The 26,593-nt window shown below is 40.9% G+C and overlaps 1 protein-coding gene and 1 long non-coding RNA gene across 2 annotated transcripts; one reads left to right on the forward strand and one right to left on the reverse strand.

Annotated features, from left to right (window-relative positions):
* Nucleotides 1-1,781: 1,781 nt before the first annotated feature.
* LOC149461547 (uncharacterized) lies at nucleotides 1,782-8,369 on the forward strand. The gene is made up of 2 exons (XR_016312843.1): nucleotides 1,782-1,952; nucleotides 8,153-8,369. It is a non-coding gene; the product is annotated as an uncharacterized LOC149461547 (long non-coding RNA).
* CCNB1IP1 (cyclin B1 interacting protein 1) lies at nucleotides 8,006-25,001 on the reverse strand. The gene is made up of 4 exons (XM_089678223.1): nucleotides 24,896-25,001; nucleotides 20,865-21,174; nucleotides 14,851-15,172; nucleotides 8,006-8,272 (listed from the first exon to the last, which is right to left on the reverse strand). The coding sequence occupies exons 2-4, from the start codon at nucleotides 21,159-21,161 to the stop codon at nucleotides 8,088-8,090; spliced, it is 804 nt and encodes a 267-aa protein (XP_089534349.1). The 5' UTR covers nucleotides 21,162-21,174; nucleotides 24,896-25,001; the 3' UTR covers nucleotides 8,006-8,087.
* Nucleotides 25,002-26,593: the final 1,592 nt, after the last annotated feature.

A 26,593-nucleotide genomic window follows, 5' to 3' on the forward strand; every position in this document is an offset into this window, starting at 1 on the left:
TGAATCACCTCCACGAGATCATCCCTCGCAGCTATCACCTTTGTTTCACGTCCCCCTTCCTTTAGATTGTAAGCTCCATGAGCCGGGCCCTCCTATTCCTTCTGTACTGAAATGTATTGTAATTGTACTGTCTCCCTTATATTATAAAGTGCTGCACAAACTGTTGGCGCTATATAAATCCTGAATAATAATAATAATTATTAACATATCTTTTGTTTCCAAGGGTGGGAGAGGTCTGAGGTATAAATTGGTCATAACAATGTGTGACAAGGTTCATAGGAATATCTTGTGTTCAGTGTTTTGTTCATCTGAGTACAATGAAAACACTTTGCATGCATTTTTCATGATGAAAAGTGGCTCTGGACAGTTTTGGGAACTGGAAGAGTTAAAAAAAATTTCAGATACAAACGCTTATAAACGCGATTTGCCGCGTTTAAATGCATTTTTTTAACTCTTCCATTTCCAGATGCTGTCCAGAGCCTTTTTTCATCATGAAAAATGCATGCAAAGCGTTTTCCCAGTACTCAAATGGACCTGGTAAACCATACTTTGAGGTTTTGCATGACAGAAAATATGTTAGATACTGCTGCAATAATTTCTGCACAGAAATGAGTTGGAACATATCCAAACACCACAAAAAAAAAAGACAGCTAAGCTCAATAAATACTGATCTCTCTGCTTCTGCTCTCTCTATTTCTCTCAAAATGTCTGAAATAGTTAATTTTTTGCTGTTTTTCAGTGCATTCTGGGCATTTTGGAAGGTCTCCTGAGGTTATCTTTACAAAACGCTTCTAAATACAAATGCTCATAAACGCGCATAAACACGGTATGCAAACGCGGCCAGACTTTTTTTAACCTACGTTTTCCAGCAGTCAGTTTCCATGATTCAGAAGTGTCCCGTGTACATGGAGCCTAAAAGTGACAACGTGTCGCATTGAAAGTGATATAACATTGTTTTGCTTCCGCTGTGTGATGAGACACCTAGCTAACAGGTGGGAAGCCTCGGTTTCGTCATTCACTGCATGCACTGCTAGTAATGAGGAGTCATGTCAGAGCTTACTAAGCTTCACAGAGGGCAAGTTGTTGGTGTCTGCATAGCTGGTGCCTCTGTGAATGAAGTTGCCAGTTTATTTGCTGTGACACGTGGTACAGTATCAAAGGTTATGACGGCATATACAGTTTCCGGGAAAACATCTGATAAGCAGGGGTGTATTTACCACAAGGCAAACAAGGCATTTGCCTAGGGCAGCATTCTTCAGGGGAGGGAACACTGCCACCCAGAAGAAGGGACACATGCGGCATGGGGAGCAGGTGGGATACAAGAGAGCCTGCGGGCTGCTTGACTTTGTATGCAGAGCCTGACTCTTGTTCCCAGGGATGTCCAGAGTTGCAAAAGTGAGTGTCTTTCTCTCTAGCGCCGGAGTGGGGGTGGTTTGCTGCTGTATGGGGGGAGGTGGTATTGGAAGCCTCTCTTGGGGGGACAGGGGTGTTGTTCGCCAATGTCAGGCTCTCTCTGTGGGCGGAAGGGGGGGGGGCTTTTTGTGTTGCCTAGGGCAGCACTAAACCTAAATACACCACTGCTGATCAGCATAAGTGCGGTCAACATGGTCAACTGACCAAAAGAGACAAAAGGGCATTGCACAGGATTGTGACTTGGAATAATAAAACAACTACTGCAAAAGTGACTGCAGAGCTTCATCTCAGTCTTCACAGGACACAGTCTTCACAGGACTAAGATTGATCTCTGCTGTCACTTTTGCAGCTGTTGTTTTCCAATTCTGAGTCACAATCCTGCTCAATGTCCTTTTGCCTCTTTTGGTCAGTTGACCAAGTCGATCGCGCTTATGATGTTTTCATCATTCAGCAGATATTTTCCAGGAAACTGTATATGCCATCATAACCTTTGTTACTGTAGCTCGCGTCACAGCAATAAACAGTCACAGAGGCATCAGGTAAGCGGGCACCAACAACTTGCCCTCTTTGAAGTTCAGTAAGCTCTGACATGACACCATATTACTAGCAGTCCTTGTAGTGAATGACTCTGTCGGTCAGTTGACCATGTCGACCGCACTTATGATGTTTTCATCATTCAGCAGATGTTTTCCCGGGAACTGTATATGCCATCATAACCTTTGATAACCTTAGTTCAGTAAGCTCTGACATGACACCACATTACTAGCAGTGCATGTAATGAATTACTCTTTTGGTCAGTTGAGCATGTCGACCGTGCTTAGCTTATCACATGACGTTTTCCTGGAAACTTTATTCACAACACAGCAAATAAATTGGTAACCAGTCACAGAGGCACCAGCTAAGCGGGCACCAAAAAATTTGCCCTCTTTGAAGCTCAGTAAGCTCTGATATGACTCTATATTACTAGCAGTGCATGCAGTGAATGATGAAAGTGAGGCTTCCCACCTGTCGTCTAGGTGTCTCATCACACAGCAGAAGCAAAAGAATGTTACACCACTTCTGCTTTCAATGCAACACATGTTGTTACTTTCACACCTGCAAATCATGTAGTGTTTCCATTTTTTTGTCTAACCCCTGTAGTTTTATTTAGAGCAGCAGTTGTGAAAGGAAACAATATAATAGATAGGATACACTAGATCTGAGAAAACCATGTCCAGCAGTTTGCTTATTTCATGCATTGAAAATCAGATAGCTGCATTCTGTTTTGCAATCTTCACATTTCGTTATTCTGCATACTGGGCTTAAAAAACAGCACTTTTAGGCTCGATTCACACTATTGCGGCTGTGCGGCACATGTTGGGTCAGGCACGGTAGCCCATTCATATGAATGGGCTGCTGTGCCCGCATTTCCTACAGAAATAAAGTGCATGCACCTTTTTAAAAATGCAGCCACAGGGAAACCACATAGTCTTTTTGACCATGTGATTTCCCTGCTGTTCCCGTACCGGAAACGAACTGCAGGTTGAGATGCTTGGTGGTGCCATTCAAAATGAATGGCAGCTCTGCGCATCTCGTAAGAGCAATTTGGCTGCGGGTGAGAAAACAACCGCGATTCCTGAACCTAAAACCAGCCAGCAGACTGCGTGTAAGTGTGAACTTAAGCTTATAGGCATTCAGTGTTTTTTTTTAGTCTGTAAAAGCACCTCTATGTTAGCTTATAGGTCCATGCACAATAGGCATTTACAGGCCTATTAGAAGAGGAGCTGGAAAAGAAAGGTTGAAAGAAAAAACACCAAAGGCACATACAGGAGAGGAGTTGAAGAGCATAAAAAATGTCTAAACTATAGTGCTTTTGCATTAATGCGTTCCAATGGCCAGAATGTATTAATATTCTCGCCTATGGAATCCATTAACGCTCAAATGCACCACGCACCTAAGCAAGTGTGCAATACTGCTTTTTTTAAGCTGCTTTTTTCCTGCCAGTATGATAACCAGAGTAAATACAAAATGCAGTTTTTAAATGAGGATTTAATTTATTAAGGGAAAAAAGTTGTCCAGACCTGCCTGGCCCTATGTTAAAAAGTATTTGCATGCCCCCACCCCCTTGCTAAATCATGAATGAACAGTGATTAACCACATTTTTTGGAAATCTGAGTTAAATTTCACTTGCCACACCCAGGCCTGATTACTGCCAGACCTGTTGAATCAAGAAATCACTTAAATAGAAGCTGCCGGACAATGCAAAGCATGCTAAAAGATCTAAAAAAATAACACATCATGTCGTGATCTAAGGAACTTCAAGAACAGATGAGAAACAACCTAATTAACATGTATCAGTCTGGAAAGAGTTACAAAGCTATTTATAAGGCTTTGGGACTCCAGTGAATAACAGTGAGAGCCATTATGCACAAGTGAAGAAAACTTGGAACAGTGGTGAACCTTCCCAGGAGTGGCCAGCCTACCAAAATTATTCCAAGACCACAATGATGACCCATCCAGGAGGTCATAAAAGAACCCAGAACAATATCTAAAGAACTGCTCACTTGCCTCAGTGTTCATGATTTAACAATAAGGAAGAGTCTGGGCAAAAATGTAATCCATTGGAGAGTTCCAAGGTGAAAGCCACTGCTGACCAAAAAGAACACAAAGACTAATCTCACATTTGCCAAAAAACTTTTTGATTATCCCCAAGACTTTTGGGGAAGTATTCTGTGGACTGATGAGATAAACGTTGAACTTTTTGGAAAGACGTGTGTCCCATTACACCTGGTGTAAAACTAACACAGCATTTCATAAATAGAACATCATACCAACAGTCAAACATGGTTGTGGTAGCGTGCTGGTCTGGGGCTGCTTTGCAGCGTCAGGACCTGGACGACTTGCCATAATTTATGGAACCATAAATTCTGCACTCTTCTAGGAAATCCTGAAGGAGAATGTCCAGCCATCAGCTCGTGACCTCAAGCTCAAGTGCTCTTGGGTTTTGCAGCAGGACAATGATCTGAAACACACCAGCAAAGTCTACCTCTGAATGGCTAAAAAAATAAATAAAATTAAGGTTTTAAAATGGCCTAGTCAAAGTATTGATTTAAATCTGATTGAGATGCTGTGGCATGACCTTCAACAGGACGTTCATGCTCAAAAACCCTCCAGTGTGGCCGAATTAAAACAATTCTGCAAAGAAGAGTGGGCCAAAATTCCTCCACAGCAATGTGAAAGACTCATTGTCAGTTATTGCAAATGCTTGATTGCTGTTGTTGCCACCAAGAATGGCACAGCCAGTTATTAGGTTTAAGGGGCAATTAGTTTTTCACATAGGGCCAGGCAGGTTTGGATAGCTTCTTTCCCTTAACAAATGAAATTATCATTTAAAAACTGCATTTTGTATTTACTCGGGTTATCTTTTTGTAATATTACAATTTTTTGATGATCTGAATCATTTAAGTGTGACAAATATGCAAAAAAAATGAAAAATTAGGAAGGGGGCAAATACTTTTTCACATCACTTTAAAAATAAATGGTTTTAGTAAGAAATTGCAATGCATAATGCCTTAAAAGTCCTTTAGTTTATTCATGGTTAGGGTTTCTATCGAACTGTGCCACATAATTAATGCTCTCCTCACATGTGCTGAAGCATTTCATTTAAACAAATGTTGTACATTTTATTCTTACATAACTTCAATTTACATACAGTACATTTTGATAGAATTTCCTTTTGATCCATTTATTATGCATGCACTTCTTCTTTCCTTGTTGACTGCCCTGTGCTTGATATTTTAGGTTAGTGAGACTGCAGTCCATGTTTGTGCAGGCCATCTACTGTATGTTAACCGACAAGAGCTGAATTATGAATTTTGTGTAACGTGTGAGAAAGCAACAAGACACCTTTTTTTCAACATTGCACATGGGTTATTATTCTCCTTTAGTGCAGGTTTGCATTAAAATACTCCTTGGCAAATCCACACAGCATAGTGATGTGTATTGGTGCACATGGAAGTGTGTTGCAGTAATAATCTGTGCTGTGTACGGGAATACCTCTGTTCACTATAATAGTTGAAAGCTGTCAGAGACCTACCTAAATAACAGCTTAGGTATGTACTTCATGTTATGTCTGATAATTTTCTAGAACTTTCAAATTATAAAAATGTTTAAAGCCACCTAGCACCTGTGCTGAGCGGCTCACTTTCGACACACTGAACACATGGGGTCTCTTGCTAGGCATGGATGCTATTCACAGAACATCTTGTATTTTTATCAATGAATACAGGAGCAGCCATGCATGCCAACCAATCAGCTTCTATCTTTCATTTTCAAAGCTTAAATGAACAAGCTGAAGATAGAAGCTGATTGATTGCATGCACATCTGCTCCAGTTTTGATAAATAACCCCCACGGTGTTCTCTGTTTTGGTGAAGTTGTAAGGGTAGGTTGGTGGAACTTCCTCCATGTTCCCCTCCTCTTTATGAACCAAGGAGGCCTACCCTGGGGTGGGTTCTTCTGGGCTATGCTAGGCATCTGTAACAGGATCACTCTGCTTTACACAGAGGCTGAGGCTGCCATGGGGAAATACTCAACCCTAAGGATCTTAGAGATGAATGTACACGTGCACCATAATGGTCCTCCAGGTAACTCTTGGGTCCCCATGCGTATGTACACCTTCACTATAATTTGCATTCAGGAAGAACACGCTGGGAAGTTGATTTACTAAAGGCAAATATACTGTGCACTGCAAGTAAACCACAAATGCACTTGGAAGCGCACTGCAAGTGCACTGAAAGTGCAGTTCCTCTAGGTTTGAGGTGAAGCTCTAAAATGAAGAGAAGCTCTGCTGATTTCTATCATCCAATCATGTGCAAGCAAAAATGCTACTTTATTTTCTTTGCATGTTCCCCTCAGATCATTTCCAAGTGCACTTGGAGTGCACTTGCAGTGCATAATTATTTGCCTTTAGGAAATCATCCTCTTAGCCTTGTCCACATCCACCTGTCCAGTGTTTTCCACTACCTCTCTCGGTAGCAGAACGGGGTTCCGACATGCACTTAGCACGGGCTCTGTATGTGCACTTAACTGAGACCTTGAGCTTCCATACCTCTGTACAGAATGGGGACCTCGGTGGTGCCAATCCACTCCCGTTGCTATGTGAGACAGACCGCTGGCATAGGGCGTGCCAACACATCTACCTCGCTGCTAGAGGCCGTCTCACCTGTAACAGGTACACGCTAACAACAGGCTCTTAGCTGACTGTTGGCTTCCATTACCTTTAGTAACCACTTGACCAGCTTCACACCAGGATGACTCTTGGGAGTTGATTTACTAAAACTGGAGAGTGCAAAATCTGGTGCAGCTGTGCATAGAAAACAATCAGCTTCCATTTTTTTTGTCAAAGCTTAATTGAACAAGCTGAAGTTAGAAGCTGATTGGCTGCACAATATTTTGCACTCTCTAAGGTTTGAGTAAATCAACCCGTTAGTGCTGTCTCTTCATACCCAGGGGCGGACTGGCCATTTAGCCACTCGGTCATTAGGAGGCCCCATGAGATGCCCCTGGTACCTTTCATAGGCTTTTTCGGGTGTGGTTTGAGTATGGGCGATGACACAAGGGCCCCATGATTTCCTATTGCCCGGGGGCCCCATGAGTTGTCAGTCCGCCCCTGTTCATACCCCAATATGTCTAGTGATCCAAAACTATAAAACCAGGTGTAACGTGCAGGCAGAGAGCAAGATAAAATTGAAAACATGACAAAGTCCACATATACAAGGACAGTCCTTTTCCCTATGTCCCTAATCCCTAACTCAGGCTTGTGTGCTGCCCCAGCATACCCTCAAAAGGTGAAGTCCTTCAGTAGTAAAGTCCATGGTTGTCGTTGTCCAGCAGTCGGTGTCTTCAGGGAGGACCACAGGTCCCAGCAGTGTCCCCTAAATGATGGTGGATTTGTCAGACCAGGAGAGATAATCCTTTGGCATACACGTGTGTGCAACCTCGGGCTCCGGACCACTGTGTCTTATATATCCACAGGATCTGTGGGTCAGACCCACAGAGCCCGGTAAGTAAAAAACCTGGGAAAAACATATTAACCTTAACCCTCCCGTCTGGGGCAGCACTTAACTTAGCTAACTTGCAACCCGCTTACAAGTTGGATCACAACATCACCACCTCCAATCAGAGAATGTCTTGCTTTCACTGAAAAAAATACACTGGGCTCTATATATGGTGGCCATGCCAAGTGAGCGACCCCCTGTCTACACTATGCAGAAAGCCGCTTTGCACAAGACTGTAGCGACCACTGTAGTAGTCATGACTGCTACAGTGCTTCTCCACTTCCACAGCAGTACCACAGGTATGGAATATGTATGCTGACCTTGGCCAAGCTAGACCAATTTAACTATGCAATAAAAACTGTATAGATTTAAAGTAACAATCTAGGTCTAAGATTGGTTGGATCATTGGAAAGCTGTAAAAAAAATGCATGTGTGGAATGCAATTTCGAGTGACAATTGCTACCAAATGTACCTTTTTAAAATCTATTGATTCATCACACCTCTACAAATGCATTATTTTACTATAAGTACTTTATTTAATTGTACTCGGTTTAAACATCCAAACCTCTACAAATGAGAAAACATAGCCACTAAACGCATTAGCAATATATAGAGAGTATGGTTCCATTCTAGTGTTTTACATCCTCATAACTTTGAAAGCTCTGGATGAAGCCATATTATGTTGATGTGTTCTATTTCCAGGAGAGCCAAAGGCAGTGTTTCCAGAATCATCAAAAGGGGAAGTACAGAAGAAGGTCTGAGATCGAAAATCAGCATCACATGATCTTAACGGAGGTGTTCTAGCAGCTGGGAATTTGTTTCCTAAAGGGGAAACAACGCACAAAATGAATACCGTTGATTTGTAGATCATCTACTGTGTCTCTCATTAAAATAAATGTAACAAGATGGAAATATGAAAGCTGTTGTTGCTCTCTTGCTTTTTAAAGTGCATGTATATGTAAAGCGCTGCGTAAATAGTTGTCACTATATAAGAAACTGTAATAAATAAATAAATGTTCCAGGGCTCTAATCTTTGTTTTATTACCTAGTGATCACTGACCCAGGAAATGCTTGTACTTATTATGTGTCTGATACCTGATTAGAACTGGCTTGTTTCATGTCAGAAACTCACCACATAGTACATTAAGGATACGGATGACAGGGTGCAGTCTTGATCTGCTATATCAAAGATTCAGATCATTGATTATCACACATGTATATTCTTATCTTATTATACAGGATTTATATAGCGCCAACAGTTTGTGCAGCGCTTTACAATATAAAGGCAGAAGCCTGAAGTTTGTGTGCCAATATTGACTGGTATTTGGAACTGTCCATATTTCCCTCTACCTTGACTAAGGCCCGAGTTCCAGCTGAAGAAAAACAGTCCCAAAGCATGATGCTGCCACCACCATGCTTCACTGTGGGTATGGTGTTCTTTTGGTGATGTGCAGTGTTGTTTTGGCACTAAACATATCTTTTGAAATTATGGTCAAAAAGTTCAACCTTGGTTTCATCAGACCATAACACATTTTCCCACATGCTTCTGGGAGATTTCAGATGTGTTTTTGCAAAATGTAGCCAGGCTTGGATGTTTTTCTTGTAAGTCACATTAAAGGTGGAAAAAGTTCTGAAATGATTTATCTTTGTCTCATTTTTTTACATCTCAGAAACCTGACATTTTAACAGGGGTGTGTAGACTTATTATATTCACTGTGTATGTAAACGATATGTGAACCGGCACTACGCAATTTTCTAGCATAAAACACTGATTTTTAAATGTAAACAAAAAGTGTCAGAAATGGCTTGGTCTTCAAGTGGTTGTCAATCACCGGGTCCCGGGTGATGATTACCCACCGGCGCCCGGTGATTACCGAGGATCTCCGACAGGAGAAAGGGCTGCTTTGTTTACTAACAGTCCTCCTCCCTGTCGGCTCGACACACTGCTCTGGATGGCTGTGCACAGTAAAGCCCACACACACCGCCCCCCAGTAAAACACGCCCAGCACACAGGTAACCCTTTGATCGCCCCTCATGTTAACCCCTTCCTGCTCAGTGCCATTAGTACAGTGTCAGTGCTTTTTTTTAGCACTGATCATTGTATTGGTGTCACTGGGGATGTCAGTGACATCAAGTCATTCCTCCCCAGTGTCAGAATTCCCACTGCAGTCCTGCAGTCCCACTATAAGTTGCTGATCGCCGCCATTATTAGTAAAAAAATAATAAAATTCCAGTGTCTATACCGCCATTTGTAAACGCTATAACTTTCACGTAAATCAATTTAATTTACACGTATTGGAATTTTTTTTAGTAAAGACATATAGCAGAATACAACTTGGCCTAAATTTATGATGAAATTAGATTTTTAAATGTTTTTTACTGGACACGTTTATTAGCAAAAAGTCAAAAATATTGTTTTATTCTCAAAATTGTTGGTCTTTTTTTTATAGAGCAAGATTTTAAAAAACGCACAGGCGATCAAATACCACTGAAAGAAAGCTCAATTCGTGGGAAAAAATGATGTATTTGTCATTTGGGTGCAACATTGCATGACCGCGCAATTGTCAGTTAAAGTAACGCAGCGCCGTAATGCAAATAATGGCCTGGTCAGTAAGGGGGGTAAATCATCAGGAGGGCAAGTGGTTAGGCATGTTTTCCTGTATTAGTGGTGGTGGCCATCTTGGATCAAACATTTTTCTACACTTGGAGGAATGTTATTAGTGATGGAAATTTTTTAGTCATTACACTGTTGGATTGCTTCATTTGAACTTAATTTGTTTGAAATTAATTTTGGGTACAAATAGTTTTGTGTATTGTTTGGAGGACTTTATTTTATCACGATATTTACTGAATTATTTATTGTGCATGAATTTTCACACTGATGAATATTTTATTATTATTGAATCAGCGCTGTAATTATTATTTTGTTATAATATTTACAAATTGCAGCTTACCTTTTTTAAATGCTCTACTCTGGATCCTCCAGCAAGAAAAAACCCTGATAGTTTGTCTTTGCTTATGAGGCTGGTAAACTGTGTTTGCCATAATTAATCCCTGTCTGTACAGTGTTCATTATCAAGTGTAACTAGATCTGAACACTGTCTGTCCTAACAAAAGGTTAAAGGTGTTGCATTGTCTGTTAATGAGGACAGACTTGGGACAGACCCCCTTGGGACATTTGCCTATATGCATTTTGAGAAAAAAAAATTTCTACAACAAGCACTTTGTTTTTTTGGTGGTCCTCATGGTCCAAATGGGAAAAAATATAGTTATTGTGTGGACACATTGGAATGTTACAGCTGTGAGATTCTCCATTAGGAAGCAGAAAACACACCCTGCTCCCATTATGCATGTTTCATGTAATGTTTAATGTCCAAGACTGAACCTCAGAATCAGACTTTCCTTACTCCTAAAACCTTTGCTTTCAGAGGCCGTTGACCTAGAAGAGTCAGATTGTTTTAAGATTTCTAGAAAAAGAAGAAAGCTGACAAGATCTCAGAGTGCTTCTCTCTGTGATCCAGGAGAGTAGGATGCCTTGAGTCAATGGAACAGGGTTCAGCTGGCCAGAAAGGCAGACACAATATACAGTGGGTATAGAAAAGAATCCCCCGCTTAAAATAATCATATTTTGTTGCTTTGCAGCCTGAAATGAAGACAGACACAGTTTTTGCTTTATCCAGCTGTATTTACTCAGTGCAACTTATAACATCCAAGAGAAAGATATAACACCAACATGTCAGAAAACAAATTTTTTAAATTAAAAAACAGAATCACTGAGTTGGAAAAAGGATCACCCACCCCTCCTAAAAGTGACTTGTAAACTCAATCAGGTGTTTCTAATCACCTTTTCAATAGCATGCAAAGCCATTCGACTTTCAACTGTGAGCATTTTGATTAGCTCAGCATGAAAAGAGCTATCCTGGAGCATTTCAGTCCCTAGTAGTGCAAATGAAGTAACTCAACTCAACAATCAACTATGGGTGGCACGGCACTGTCAAAAAATCTCTGGGATAAAGTTGTAGACAGTCACAAGTCAGGAGATGGCTACAAAAAAATGTCAAATGTTTTATCAATGCCTAGAAGCACAGATAGGTCTATTATGAAGTGGAAGGTATTTGGTATAACACAGACCCTCCCTGGATCTGGCCATCACTCCAAACTGGATGAAAGAGCCAGGAGGAAACAGAGAGGCTACCAAGAGGCCTACAGCAACTCTAAAGCAATTGCAGGAATTTATGACAAAGAGTGGTCATTGTGTGCATGTGACAACAATATCACAAATTCTCCACAAATGTGGCTTGTATGGAAGGCTTGCAAGAAAAAAAAGCCACTCTTCAAGAAAGGCCACATGCAGTCACGAAGGAGGTTTGCCAAAACGCACCTTAAAGTTTCTGAGTCCACATGAAAAAGGGTGTTATGGCCAGATGAGACTAAAATTGAATTATTTGGCCTCAACAATAAATGGTATGTCTGGAGAAAATCCAATACAGTGGACCATCCAAATAGCACCATTCCTACAGAAAAGCATAGAGGTGGTAATATCCTATTATGGGGCAAAATATGGATGGGGCAAAATACCATCACATTCTTGTGGAAAATCCGCTGCCCTCTGGTAGAAAGTTGTCAATGAGAATGTTTACCTTCCAACATGACAATGACCCAAAGCACACAGCACAAATGATAACAGATTGGTTGGAGGAGAAAAAGGTGAATGTCCTTGCATGGCCTAGTCAGAGCCTAGACTTAAACCCCATTGAAAATCTGTGGAATGCTAAACCACTAAGGGATCTTGGTTACAGCACCTTTGCAGATATAGGTAATCTTGTCCCGAGTAAAGGCTTGCACACTTTTCTGCAGATTAAGGGATTTCTCGGTACTGGTGTTAAGACATGGTTGGAAAGCTTAGGGGTTTATTTACTAAAGCTGGACAGTCCAAAATCAGACTCCCTTCTGCATAGAAACCAATCAGCTTCTAACCTCAGCTTGTTCAATGAAGCTTTGGCAATGAAACCTGGAAGCTGATTGGTTTCTATGCAGAAGTGAGTCTGATTTTGCACTCTCCAGCTTTAGTAAATAAACCCCATTATGTTTGTGAGAGGGCCCTGGCAATTAATCATCAATCTATGGAGAAATTTGAAACAAGGTGGTCCCGATGGAGAGAGATAATTATATTACATAATATTACTGTATAGTATTGAGTGAGAGGTGGTTTCAAACATTAATATGCAAGCTCTGTTCTTCCCTTACTCTTAACTATTTGGATTGAATACATAACCTATATTTATAACATTTTATAATTGATGCATATTGGCCAAGGGCCATTTTGTATTTGCCAATGCAGATCTAAGACCATATTTGAGTTGTGCTAAGAAAAAGATGTATGTATTGTGACAGTGTGGTGATCTGTCACCCTGGATTCTCAACAAGGCAGGTTGAGGGGCTCCAGGGTAAGTGTTTGATATGGAGGAAAGTGGCTTTTCACTTTCCTCCTTTGTTTGTAAGGTCTGTTTTGGGATCTGGAGCCTGGAGATTTCAAAGAGATCTGGGAGGGATGAAATCTCCAATCCTGGGACCAGGTTTTTGGAATGGCCAGGAGACTGATTGCACAGGTGTGTGCAGGCCTTTTCAGAGAGTCAGGATCAGAGTTCTGGGCTCCACCGCGGCAGATAGGAGTCAGCAGGGCTCCACTTGGAAGACAGGAGGTCACTGCCTGGAAGTCAGGTGGGCTTCACCTAGGAGAGGTGGAAGCCAAAAGCAGCAAGGGGCTGCTAGAGACTAGCTGTGTGCTAGAGGCCAGCGGTGTGCAAGAGCCGTGTCTTGAAGAAGTCTGCAGGAGGCAGACATCAAGCTGAGTATAAGCCAGGAGGCTGAGTTTTGTTTTGTGGATGATCGATACCCCTGTGTGGGAAACTTCTGTTTGAACTTTCATTTAAATAAAAGTGGGCTAAAAAGGCCCTGAAAAATAAAGCGAGTAGCTGTTTGCGTTTAAAAGCTCTACCATTTTGAAGTGAGTTCCCACAGTATCTATATTCTATTCTGAACCTTGTATTGTTGTATTTGCCTACAAAATTTCAATAAAAATGATTTGAAAAGAAAATTTGTGGAATGATTTGAAGACTGCAGTCCACAAACGGTTACCATCAAATTTAACTGAACTTCAGCAGTTCTGCAAAGAAGAGTGGGCAAATATTGCAAAGTCTAGATGTGTAAAGTTAGTAGACACATATCCCAACAAACTATAGGCTGGAATTGAAGCAAAGGTGGTTCAATAAAATACTGACACGGGAGGGTGATCCTTTTTCCAGCTCAGTGATTCTGTTTTTGATTTTTTTTTTCCCTGACATATTGATGGTATTTCTTTCACTTGGATAATATAAGTTGCAGTAAATACAGCTCAATAAAACCAAAAACTGTGTCTGTCTTCATTTAACGCTGCAAAGCAACAAAATGTAATTATTTTAAAAAGGGAGTGATTCTTTTTTATACCCATTGTACATGATTCACTGGTTCTACATTAGAAAACTTGATGTGTTACTAAACCCACAACAGTAAAATCAGTCTGTATATGCAGTAAAGCATGATTGTTAATACTCACTATAGAACCTAAGGGGTTACTCCTACGCATGTAAAAAAAAAGCCTGTTTGATCCTGTCTTCTCAGATCCTGCCCTTCTTCCACAGTCCCCAATCCATCTGCTTATAGTACAGAGCCCTAGGAGATACTCTGCACATGCTCAGTTTGGTGTGTATTGCTAGAGAGGTTTTTTTTGGGGAGGGTGCATGTGATTGGCACAGGGCCAATCAGCACTGTCCAGACAGAGAGTCATGGGTTATGCAGCCATAATAGGACAGGCAAAGCAGAATGAAAACTACAAGAGTAACCAGTGCTCGGATGGACACTGATAGAAGTCACAAGACTGCTATATACTGCTTTTGAGAAAAGGTATTTAGCAGTTTTTTATTTACTAAACTAATTGCATTTCTATGTTCTGAGTACTGTTGGAGACCAGATATAGTGAATGCAGGGTAATGGGTTTAGTAATACTTTATTGGAAACCTGCATTTTAAGAAACATTTGGCTGTCATTGAAGATCTGCTTCTATAAAGTCTAGTCACATGGCTCTTTCCAGCTTCAATACTATTTGAGTTACTGACAAACTGCAACAAGAATGAAATATGTTAGGTGAACACACAGTCAAAACACTTCATCTGCTTACTTAGGTCAGTGATTCAGAAAGTGCTAAAACTAATGGATCGACTTTACAATCAGGTGACTAGACTTTAAAGAAATGACATATTTAAATGACAACCCACATATTTCTCTGAGAAAAGTTTCTCTTAAGACCTACAAGCAGTTCCATGGGCATAATTTAGCTTTTGTTTGCTTGCATCCCTAGTTACCCATAAACTGGTCCGGTTGAGCTCGATCTCCAGTTGAAGATGCCTCTCTGTTAGCTACAGTCATATTGCGGAGTCTCAGTCCATCGTACATTCCCTGGAGCTTATTATACTGCCTATTGCGCTCCATCAGTTTTTCTGAGAGTTCGCTGTATTTTCTTTTGTATTCTTCCAAGATTTTCTTTAAAGAGTTCACTTCACCTTTCATAGCAACCATCTCTGCATCCTTGCTTTGTATTTGATGAGTATACAGTTTTTCCACCTGTTTCAGATGTCCTTCTGCTTTGCTGTAACTATATTCCTGGTATAACCGCTCCTGGTATACCTAAATGCAGATATAAGGATAGAGGTGATAAAGAGCAAAAATAATTTTTTATTGTTATGTATCTGTTCCATAGGACTAAAGAATAATTCACACATATATTAAGACCAAGCACCACATTTCCCCATCAACCCCTCCCCATTTGTTTTGTCAGAATCTGCAGGTAGCCTACAGATATTAGATTGAATATATTCAGATGTTATCCAGTCTCTCTAGGCACCTTAAAGGCTAAGTTCACCTTTTTTTTCTAAATTCCGGGTCCCCTATATACCAGTATACCATGAATGTACCTCTTTTGCATAAAAGAAAAAGCTTTCTATATGTCCTAGGCTAGGATTTACCTCAGCCTCTAGTTTTTTGTATAACCAAATCCTCCCTTACTTAAAAAAAAATCTTCCCTTAGTTCGGGAAAACTATTAAGACACAGGAAGGCATTCACCAGCTGACCTCATTACCATACACCCTGCACTTTCCTTATTTTGCACCTTACCATCGCCTTGTGTTGATCGCCCATTTGGCAGAGTGTGCAGGAGCTGAGCAATCAAAGCCAATCTGGAGCAGAGCTGTAGTACTAAAAACAGGAGAATATGTCCATGGAAGTTTGTAAAGCTCACTGTTCACTATACAATCTCCTTTAGATCTACTATCATCTATGTAGTGCAAGGGCCTGCCTGATTGGATACAGAGTGATTGGATAGGTGGTGTGTCCTCTTATTATATAGTTTTGGTAAATCTAAAAGAGATCATACAGAGATTGTACAAACAGATTATATAGTGTATGGCTACCTATTTACACCTAAAATGAACTAGTCACTCTTTTGGTGCGATTAACTGTTAATGGTCCCCCAAACGCATAAGCAAACACACATTTTTCCACAAGAAAAAAAACTAGTGACAAATGCAGCAAAATGCACTGTAAAAAAACATGCAAACCACAACATGCCAAAAATGTCCTGTAAGCTACTTGGCCACCTGTAGCACAGCCCATTGAAATTGATAGGGGGCTGTGGGTGTCATCACATACAATACGGGGCTATTAACCCTGCATTGTACATGAAGGAGGCAGGCATGCAACCATGGCCAGAGGTGCTTTAGAGATGATGCAAGGAGTGAGATAACTGTTACTCCTTATCCCTGTGCCCCTAGACTTAAAGGAGTACAGCCAAAGCTCTTTTGGCTGTACTCCTGTGTATCACAGGAGTGCAGTTCGTTCTGTACTCCTGTGACCCATTTTCAGCTGACAGGGGGTTGAAGCTTGCTGACAGCTGACATCACTCAACTGGACCATGCTGGGGAAAGATCCTGATTTTGAAGTCAGGATCCACCCCCAGAGTCTGCAGCGGCACATGGCTCAGCCTCACAGTGAGCCACTGAGAGCCTGAGCCAGCAGCTCCCTCCCCTCTAAAGCCCAGCGCTCCAGTGAGCTGAGCAGAGCAGACAGCAGTGGCTGACAGTCACCACTCTCAGCTCACAGTGGCGGTGAGAACTCAGCAATCAGCAGTCATGTGATTGATGAGTTCTCAAACATAGAGCCGGCAGGAGACAGATGCAGTGTTGGACTCATAGTGTATCCACTTAGGTAAGTATGATTGGGAGAAAAAAAAACTTCTCTTTTATAGAGCAGTTAATATATTACAAAAGAAATAGTGGAATCAGACACCACTTTGAGCTTGTCTCCAAAAAATACAAATACCTTTTTTTCACATACATAATCATACACAAAGTAGTCACTGAAAAACTCCCTATTAACCTTTTCCCGCAGGCTTTAACACCAAGGTGCCGCATACATTTTTCTCTGCTAAAAGTGCACTCACTGTGTGCTCTCAGCACACTAACTAAGCTGTTGGGGCAGCTCCCAATGAATATTTGTGATCAGGAGCTTCCAATCATGTGCATACTCTGACAGCTGATCCCAGTGGCTACACAAGCATTTAGAGCCTCTTAAATGATATTTAGCTCAATTCCTCTTCAGCTATTTTAACCAGACTTGTATGAAAAATAAAAATGGTAAGCAGTCACACCTTCAAAAAAAAGGGAGGGAATACTTACCTTTCCTGCTACCCGTGTCATCAGAACATAGCTCTGCTCACATGAGATTATCCACTGGGAAAACAACACTTCAGGAGTGTTAAGCTCCTGGGTTCCCTGCAGCATTTACTGGTTTCTCCTGCTGGAAGCAATGTCACTACTGTCTCCTGCAATAGTGTGGAAGTCGATCAAAGGAATCAGGCAGCTGCAGGGAACCAAAAAATATCAACACTACTGAAAGTGTTATTTTGGCAGCAAACTTCAGTGGAGGATTTCTTGTGAACAAACCAGAATATGCCATAAGATGGAACCTAGTGTTAATTGCTCAATAAAAAAGCAGCAGGATCATGCAATCTCATGCATTCACAATTATAAACGACTGTTAAAGCAAATCTGTCTCCCAAGTGACAGTAACTCAAGGTTTGCATTCAATTTGAAAGAGTCCTTAACAGGTCCCAATGAAAAAATGAACCTGTGCTGCTTTTGGATGTGTATCATAGTTTATGTAAGTAAGTTGGAGTGCCATTACCTACATTAAAATTTTGGTAAAAGCACATGGAGTCCACCAGAAAAATGTTTTACTTCAGAAAAACACACAACTGTGAACAGACAGACCCTTATAAATGAAAGGCTGTAAATATTAAATGGAGTAAATGACCTGTTCACACTTAGCTGTTTTACTGCATAAAACTAACTAATGCAGGTTAAAGTGTGTGTGTGTTCTTACTTTGAAAAAAAAATACATCTCTGCCATAAAAAATGGTACATTTGACTGCCCATTTACACTTAACAGGGTGCATTACAGCATTTTTAAATTAATTTTCACTTTGATTGTATGCATTATTATTATTATACAGGATTTATATAGCACCAACTGTTTACACAGCACTTTACAATATAAAGGGGGACAGTACAATTACAACACGGTTCAATAGAGAAAGAATAGGAGGACCCTGATCATAGAATCTACAATCTAAAGAGGCATTCGGCTACGTCAGCACAAACAAATTGGTACGTTCAGAGGCGGCCGAACGCTGGCTTTGGATGCAGCAACACTCAAATTGTCAAAAAAACTGGCTGATTAGCAGTGGCCAGATTGTTGAAGCCAAAACTCAGCAGAAATGTTGAAATGTTGTCCCTGTTTGTGTCCAGGGTTGCTAAAATATATGGTTACATACAAATAGCAGCGAGACTTGTAATTGATTTCTGCAGGGCACAAATCTGACAGCCACCTATAGAGTGTGCAAGCAGAATTCACAACACCAGGCAAGAATCTACTGATTGTTGACGGTGGCCGTGCTGGCAACACACAACCTGCCATGTGAATGTATTTTAGAGTCAGGTACACCTTGTTAATGTGTGTTCTGGAAGGCCTATTACCTTTTTTACCTCTGAGCTGCTGAACTTTGGACAAACAGTGGTCCTTAGTCCAAATATTTTTCTGTTAATATATATATATATATATATATATATATATATATATATATATATATATACAGTGGTGTATTTAGGTTTTGTGCTGCAGAGAGAGCCTGACATTGATCAACAACACCCCTGCCTCCCACCCGAAAGAGCCTTCCACTACCACTGCCCCCATACACCAGCAATCATCCCCCATGGCAAGAGAGAGAAAGACACTCACCTTCACAGCTCCAGACATCCCCGGGAACGAGAGTCGGACTGTGCATACACCGCCATGAAACCCGCAGCCTCTCTCAGAACCCACCAGGTCCCCATGCCGCGTGTGTCCCATCTTCCGAGGGGCAGTGTTGCCCCCCCAAAAAAAATGCCACCCTAGGCAAATGCCTTGTTTGACTTGTGGTAAATACACCCCTGCTTCCAATACCACTGCCCCCCATACACCAGCCACCATCCCCCATGGCAAGAGAGAGAAAGACACTCACCTTCACAGCTCCGGACATCCCCGGGAACAAGAGTCGGGCTGTGCATACACCGTCATGAAAACCGCAGCCTCTCTTGGAACCCACCAGGTCTCCATTCCACATGTGTCCCTTCTTCCGAGGGGCAGTGCTGCCCCCCTTGAAAAATGCCACCCTAGGCAAATGCCTTGTTTGCCTTGTGGTAAATACACCCCTGTGTGTATATATATATATATATATATATATATATATATCTGCTATAATGGCTAGTGTGTATCCACAATATATAGAAGGTGTATTGGTAACATTACTAAACCTAAAAATGTTTCTTACCTTAATGCATTGCTTGCATTAAAAGATAAGTTCATCTTTTAGACAAAAATAATAATTTTTGCAGGTAAAAAAATATGCATTTATTATTTTTGCCTGCAGGAGTTTGGAAAGCACTGCACCAGCGATCAGTAGATCGCTGATGCCATGCAGGTCTCCTGCAGACCTGTCGAAATATCTGCTTGCCATACAGGGATGTACGAGCAAGCAGATATTCTGACAGGAAGCTTCACTTAAAACTACAAGCTGATAGGCGCTAAGGATGCCGGAACTTGTAGGCACATGGCTGCAGCTATGGGAACATTTTACATGTTCCACCCTAAAAACAGGTGGAACATGTCACATGTTCCCAAAGGTGAACTTATCCTTTAAGGTAAAAAATATTTTCAGTTTCCCTGTGCTCCCCTCCAGCTGCATCTCTTCTCCCCTCACTTCCACTTCACACAGGGACTCGAACAGCAGCAGGAGCCATTGGCTGTTGCTGCTGTCACTCAACTGCGGTGAAGAGGAAGTTGGGGGGGGGGGGCTACGTTCCACTGTGTGTCTATGGAGCACAGTTCTGTAGACACACAGGTCGGGAGCGAACATGCAGTGTTTGTCCCCATAGCGAACAGCTTGCTATGGGGACACACAAAGAAGAGGAGGAGCCAGGATCACCCATCAGGGATCTGAGAAGAGGAGGATTGGGGCCACTCTGTACAATACCACAGTACAGAGCAGGTTAATATAACATGTTTGTTATTTTAATTTAAAAAAATGCCTTTAGTAACACTTTAATTCCCTCTAAAGTTTGGTTCACATATATGCGGTTTCCCTGCAGCTGCATTGGCTTGTGCACAGCAGCCCATTCTTTTGAATAAGCTGTATCCACTAAAAACGCAAGGAAGAGGTCCCTGCACCTTTACATAAAATGTGGCCGCATAGCGGTTTCCAATATGTGGAGATGCCATTAGGATTAATGGTACCCCCATACATCTCCTGGGTGACAGTGCATTTTTCTCTGAGGGTGGTTGGGTGTGCAGGAACAGGTTTGGTCCCACAGCGGCAACAACCCACACAATTGTGAACCTACCGTTAGGTTCTCTAGAATTGTTACATTTTAGCTCTTGCTACAAATAGGTATACATTTTCTATGCTCCTAAACTTTATTTAGTGGCAATAATGCATTATTTTACTACTGCCTATAAAACAGAACAGAATCAAAAGGGAAAAACAGCCTTAAGAAAACTAATTTTGTTATCTAATGTGCACAGAAATAAAGTATATGCAGATTTATGGCTATGTATTTTTTTTTTTTTTTTTTTTTTTTAAATAGACCAATATAGTATGGACAAACAAACATTAATGCTCAATATAAAAAAACCCTGATCTATGGTTTGTCCACATTTTCCCCCCAAAAAATGTATGTGCTAATTTGTGAAATTGAGTATTCTTCTCTGTAGCTATCCTTTTCTTACCTGGTAGGTCCAGAATGCTAAAGCACGAGAACAAATATCTAGGACAATCTCAGGACGTAAGCCAGCCAGCATCATGGCCTTGTGTTCCTCAGACGGGCTCAGCTCAGTACGGACAATATCCAGCTTACTGGAGAGTGTGCTATTACAGGCTGGACAAACAGCAGGAGATCGGCTGAATTCTCCACTTCCATGCTGGTCACAGAATATATGGGAACAAGCTGTGACCCAGGCTCGACCAGACAACTTTACCCTGCATTTAGGGAAATTGCACAGCAAAAGGTCATCACACACTGACATCACTATGGTCAATCTGGAAGACAAAATATTTCTTGTTAGCTCAAACCAACATTTTACAAGATTGGATGCATCACTACTTATTGCATCATAAGAGTCCAGATCTTTTTTGCCTGCTTGTATCTCTTCAACAAAGATTATCTTGAGGAGCAATATTGTAAATAAACACTATTACAATTATAAAATAATATGTGTAGTTCGGTGGCAAAGTTCCTTTAAAGCAAATCTTTTATGAGAAACATATGGGGGCTGCCACTGCCAATCTCCTAATGCTGCTAGTTAACTCACTAGTAAAGTGAAAGGGACAAAGTTTACAATAGAACTACAGGCAAAATTACATAGTTTATGAACAGGCTAGTTATTTCAAAACAGACATTTAGGGGTTTATTTACTAAAGCTGGAGAGTCCAAAATCAGACACCCTTCTGCATAGAAACCAATCAGCTTCCAGGTTTCATTGCCAAAGCTTCATTGAACAAGCTGAGGTTAGAAGCTGATTGGTTTCTATGCAGAAGGGAGTCTGATTTTGGACTCTCCAGCTTTAGTAAATAAACCCCTTAATGTCTCTCCTGTAACAACATAAATGGGCACTTACATCACTGGCACAGCCCCTGTGCACCAGGATAAATTACCTCTGTGCAGGAGTTATGTCATTCTACACTGGACAATCAAGATAACTGAAACTGGCACCCAGAAGAAGCTGGGAAGAGGAAGTCAGGACCAGCAAGGGACCCTGCACAGACACTAGAACATTGAAGAGGGCAAGTATTGTGACTTTCATTCAGGTTATAATCACCCCATGATTTGCATATAACTGGAACAACATAAATAGAATGAAACAATAATATTACCATGTATCTTTTTAATAAAAGCGGAACTTCAATTGATTCTAAAGGCTTTTTTTTTTTTTAAGAAAAAATAAACATGTCCAGGTTTAGAACTATAGAACAGTGTACAGTATATTTACCTTTAGTAAATCAACCCCTATGTGTCCAAAGTTGCATGTTAGGGTTAAGGATTAGGGTTAGCATTAAATGTTAGGGTTAAGGATTAGGGTTAGGGTTAAATGTTAGGGTTAAGGATTAGGGTTAGGGTTAAATGTTAGGGTTAAGGATTAGGGTTAAATGTTAGGGTTAAGGATTAGGGTTAGCATTAAATGTGAGGGTTAAGGATTAGGGTTAAATGTTAAGGTTAAGGATTAGGGTTAGCGTTAAATGTTAGGGTTAAGGATTAGGGTTAGGGTTAAATGTTAGGGTTAAGGATTAGGGTTAGGGTTAAATGTTAGGGTTAAGGATTAGGTTTAAATGTTAGGGTTAAGGATTAGGGTTAAATGTTAGGGTTAAGGTTAAGGATTAGGGTTAGCGTTAAATGTTAGGGTTAAGGAATAGGGTTAGGGTTAAATGTTAGGGTTAAGGATTAGGGTTAGGGTTAAATGTTAGGGTTAAGGATTAGGGTTAGGGTTAAATGTTAGGGTTAAGGATTAGGGTTAGGGTTAAGGATTAGGGTTAGGGTTAAATGTTAGGGTTAAGGATTAGGGTTAAGGGTTAGGGTTAGCGTTAAATGTTAGGGTTAAGGATTAGGGTTAAGGATTAGGGTTAAGGATTAGGGTTAGGGTTAAATGTTAGGGTTAAGGATTAGGGCTAGGGTTAAATGTTAGGGTTAAGGATTAGGGTTAAGGGTTAGGGTTAGCGTTAAATGTTAGGGTTAAGGATTAGGGTTAAGGATTAGGGTTAGGGTTAAATGTTAGGGTTAAGGATTAGGGCTAGGGTTAAATGTTAGGGTTAAGGATTAGGGTTAAATGTTAGGGTTAAGGATTAGGGTTAAATGTTAGGGTTAAGGGTTAGGGTTAAAGATTAGGGTTAGCGTTAAATGTTAGGGTTAAGGATTAGGGTTAAATGTTAGGGTTAAGGATTAGGGTTAGCGTTAAATGTTAGGGTTAAAGATTAGGGTTAAGGATTAGCGTTAAATGTTAGGGTTAAATGTTAGGGTTAAGGTTTAGGGTTAAGGATTAGGGTTAGCGTTACATTTTAGGGTTAAGGATTAGGGTTAGCGTTAAATGTTAGGGTTAAAGATTAGGGCTAGGGTTAAATGTTAGAGATAAGGATTAGGGTTAAATGTTAGGGTTAAGGGTTAGCATTTAATGTTAAGGATTAGGGTTAGCGTTAAATTTTAGGGTTAGGGTTAAATGTTAGGGTTAAGGGTTAGGGTTAAATGTTAGGGTTAAGGGTTAGCATTTAATGTTAGGGTTAAGGGTTAGCCCTTAACCCTAACATTTAACACTAACCCTGACATTTAACGTTAACCTTAACATTTAGTGCTAACCCTAACCCTTAACCCTAACATTAAATGCTAATCCTAGCCCTTAACTTTAACATTTAACACCAACCCTGATATTTAGCGCTAGCCCTAACCCTAACATTTAACCCTAATCCTACCCCTTAACCCTAACATTTATCACCAACCCTAACAATAAACGCTAATCCTAGCCCTTAACCCTAACATTTAGCGCAAACCTTAACATTAAACGCTAATCCTAGCCTTTAACCCTAACATTTAACCCGAATCCTAGCCCTTAACAATAACATTTAGTGCCAACCCTAACAATAAACGCTAATCCTAGCCCTTAATCCAAACAACTAATGTTAACCCTAACTCTAGCAATTAACCCTAATGTGCGACTTTGGACACAGAGGTTGATTTACTAAAAGGTAAATATACTGTACGCTGTAAGTGCAGTTGCTTTATATCCGAAGGGAAGCTCTGAAATGTGGGGAAGCTCTGCTGATTTCTTTTATCCAATCATGTGCAAGCAGAAATGCTGTTTTTTTTTATTTTCTTTGCATGTTCCCCTCAGATCTAGAGCAACTGCACTTCCAAGTGCACAACCTATTTGCTTTTAGTAAATCAACCCCATAAAGTTGCATGACAAGTCACAGCCCCATTGATTGCAACAGAACTCCTTCACATTTATGCGACTTAAAGTCACAGCAACTTTGATAAGGTTCCTGCACTACTTCGATGCAACTTTGAATGCCAGAGAGTGTAAAGTCACACTCAATACTTTCCTATTGGCAAAAAAATGTGAAACACATCAAAAACACATGTTCAAGAACGCAAAATTCACTAGAAAAACACATCAATCGCCACATGCATATGTGTGAACCTAGCCTAAGGTCCTTTTGACATTTGAGAGATGTGCTTTTCACACTTTTGTGCGTTTTTGGAGTGACACCATTCACTTGAATAGACTCCACTGCAAAAATGTGCCAAAGTAGCTCCTGTATCCTTTCCGGGCCAACTTTGCACATTTTTAAGGCATTCTGTTGAGTGACCTAACGCCCATTTCTTTAGCGCATTTGGGTGTACTAACAATAAATGAAACCAAAACAAACATTGCGTGTTTTGGTGCGATTTTAGCACAATTCTGAGTCGCTGAACTGTGAACAGGGCCTATGAAGGGAATTCCCCAAGCTTTGGGAGATGTCCTCTAACTTCCTGTTGTGTCTCTGAGGCAGGAAGTGCAGGGAAATTTCCTAAATGATACACAGGCAGCAAAAATTAATTTAAATAATAATCTTATATGGGTTTATAAGCTTTTTCTACCCCATATAAAATAAAAGAAAGAAGTTCTGCCTATACACACACAGTAACACCTCAGGGAAATAACGTTTGACTGGTAGTTGCATTTGCAACACTGTAACATTAACAATGCCTACGGCCCAATTCCTTCTTTGTAACCTGTAAAACAGGAACCACTGAGACTGACGTCAGCAATACACTGCGTGCACACACACTGTTCCTATACCGCACACCGCCCTGACAACACCGACACCGCCCAGTGAGAAGAAACTCCCGAACCAGCACGCCTACCGAGAGCGCGCCGCCCACAACTACGCACTTTCCATTCAGGAGTCCAGCCAATGGCAGACGGCGCTTCCCTAGGCAAGGAGGAATCGGGGCTTGTGATTGGCTGAACGATCTTGCCCTCAATAACAGGGTGGTGTGGGAACGTGGGGTATAGCCGTGCGCCGTAGATTGAGAAGCACTGCTTGTTGTCATTGGTTGTTATATGGCTGCCCACGTCACATAATGTTTGCAAGCATTTAAGACGAGAATAAAGCTTTCTGTGTCAGAAATGTTATATGTCCATGATATTCATTGTACACTAATTGATGCCATTTTGTAAACTGAAGAAAGGGGAATAAAGTATCATAAAGGAGGACAATGGCACCTTTCCATAATTCCTGACTAAAGTTCATATAGGATTCCAAGGAACTTATAAAGAGGGGGAGCAGACACAAGTGAATGTCAAAGAAACATTTTATGAAAAGCAGGGAAATCGCACGGTGCTTTTGCAGCAGGGGCGGACTGACCATTTGGTTTTTGGTTTGTTTAAGAAAAAATAAAAAACCCAGAGGTGATTAAATACCATCAAATAATATTTTATAACAGAAACTAAGAAAAAATGTTTTTTTCAACATTTTCAGTCTTTTTAGTTTGTTTAGCAAAAAAACCCCAGTGGTGATTAAATACCACCAAAAGAAAGCTCTGTCTCAAAAAAATGTTGTTTGGATACAGTGTTGCATGACCGTAGAATTGTCATTCAAAGTGCGACAGAACTGAAAGCTGAAAATTGGTCTAGGCAGGAAGGGGGTAAAAGAATCCAGTAGGTAAGTGGTAAAGTAATTGTAAACCTTTATATTTACCCAGTGATGTGACTGGCCTCAGGTGATACACAGAGATTAAACAAATCCTCCTACATAAATTGTACCTGTTTATCTGGAGTATTACCTTCTCTACATCAGTTCAAAGTCCAGAATTTCTAGAGATTGCCTGAACTGTCAGAAAAAAAAGTTGGAAATTGAAATTACACTCTGCAGAGGTCAGTGAAGAGAGCTCTGAGAGCTGATCGGAGGGAAGGTCACATGCCTGATGAAGGGGTCCTGTGAGACTCCGAAACGTTGCACTTGCTGTAAATATGAGATTGCTGATTAAAGCTTTGGACCCCTAATTGGAGATCCTTGGTGTGCTGGTGATGTTCTTCCCTCCTGATTGGAGGGAAGGGGCACTCTTCCCTTCACACAGCTCACAGGACAGAGCTGAGGCTGTCAATCACAGGCTGTGTGCTGGAGCTCATTCCCCTGTCACTTTTCTGTCTTGGTGTCAGGAAAACTTGGCAGAAGTAACTTATTCAGATAGCAGAGGCATGAAGCAGCAGAGATAAATTACACTTAGTGCTCTGAATTAAGACAAGTACACACTATAGGATGGGAGTCAGCAACCTGTAGATCACGATGTACCAGTAGATCGCAGCCAGGTGACTGGTAGATTGTGGTCTGGGCTTGCTGACCCACTACCCCAGAGCATCAGATGGAGTGCAATGCAGAGGGACTACTTGTAATGTTGGAGCTGTAGTAGTAAACAAGAGCTGCATAA

Source organism: Staurois parvus, unplaced genomic scaffold (assembly GCF_062004578.1).
Source record: "Staurois parvus isolate SC_StPar_1 unplaced genomic scaffold, SC_StPar_1.0 ptg000199l, whole genome shotgun sequence".
NCBI lineage: Eukaryota > Metazoa > Chordata > Amphibia > Anura > Ranidae > Staurois > Staurois parvus.

Coding starts and splice junctions, on each gene's coding strand:
- CCNB1IP1 (XM_089678223.1), bottom strand. CDS start 21,161: ATGTCAGTGTGTGATGACCTTTTGCTGTGCAATTTCCCTAAATGCAGG. Junction 15,173..20,864: donor TAGCATTCTGGACCTACCAG/GTAAGAAAAGGA, acceptor ATCTGCATTTAG/GTATACCAGGAGCGGTTATA. Junction 8,273..14,850: donor TCAACCGGACCAGTTTATGG/GTAACTAGGGAT, acceptor TTTCCCCTTTAG/GAAACAAATTCCCAGCTGCT.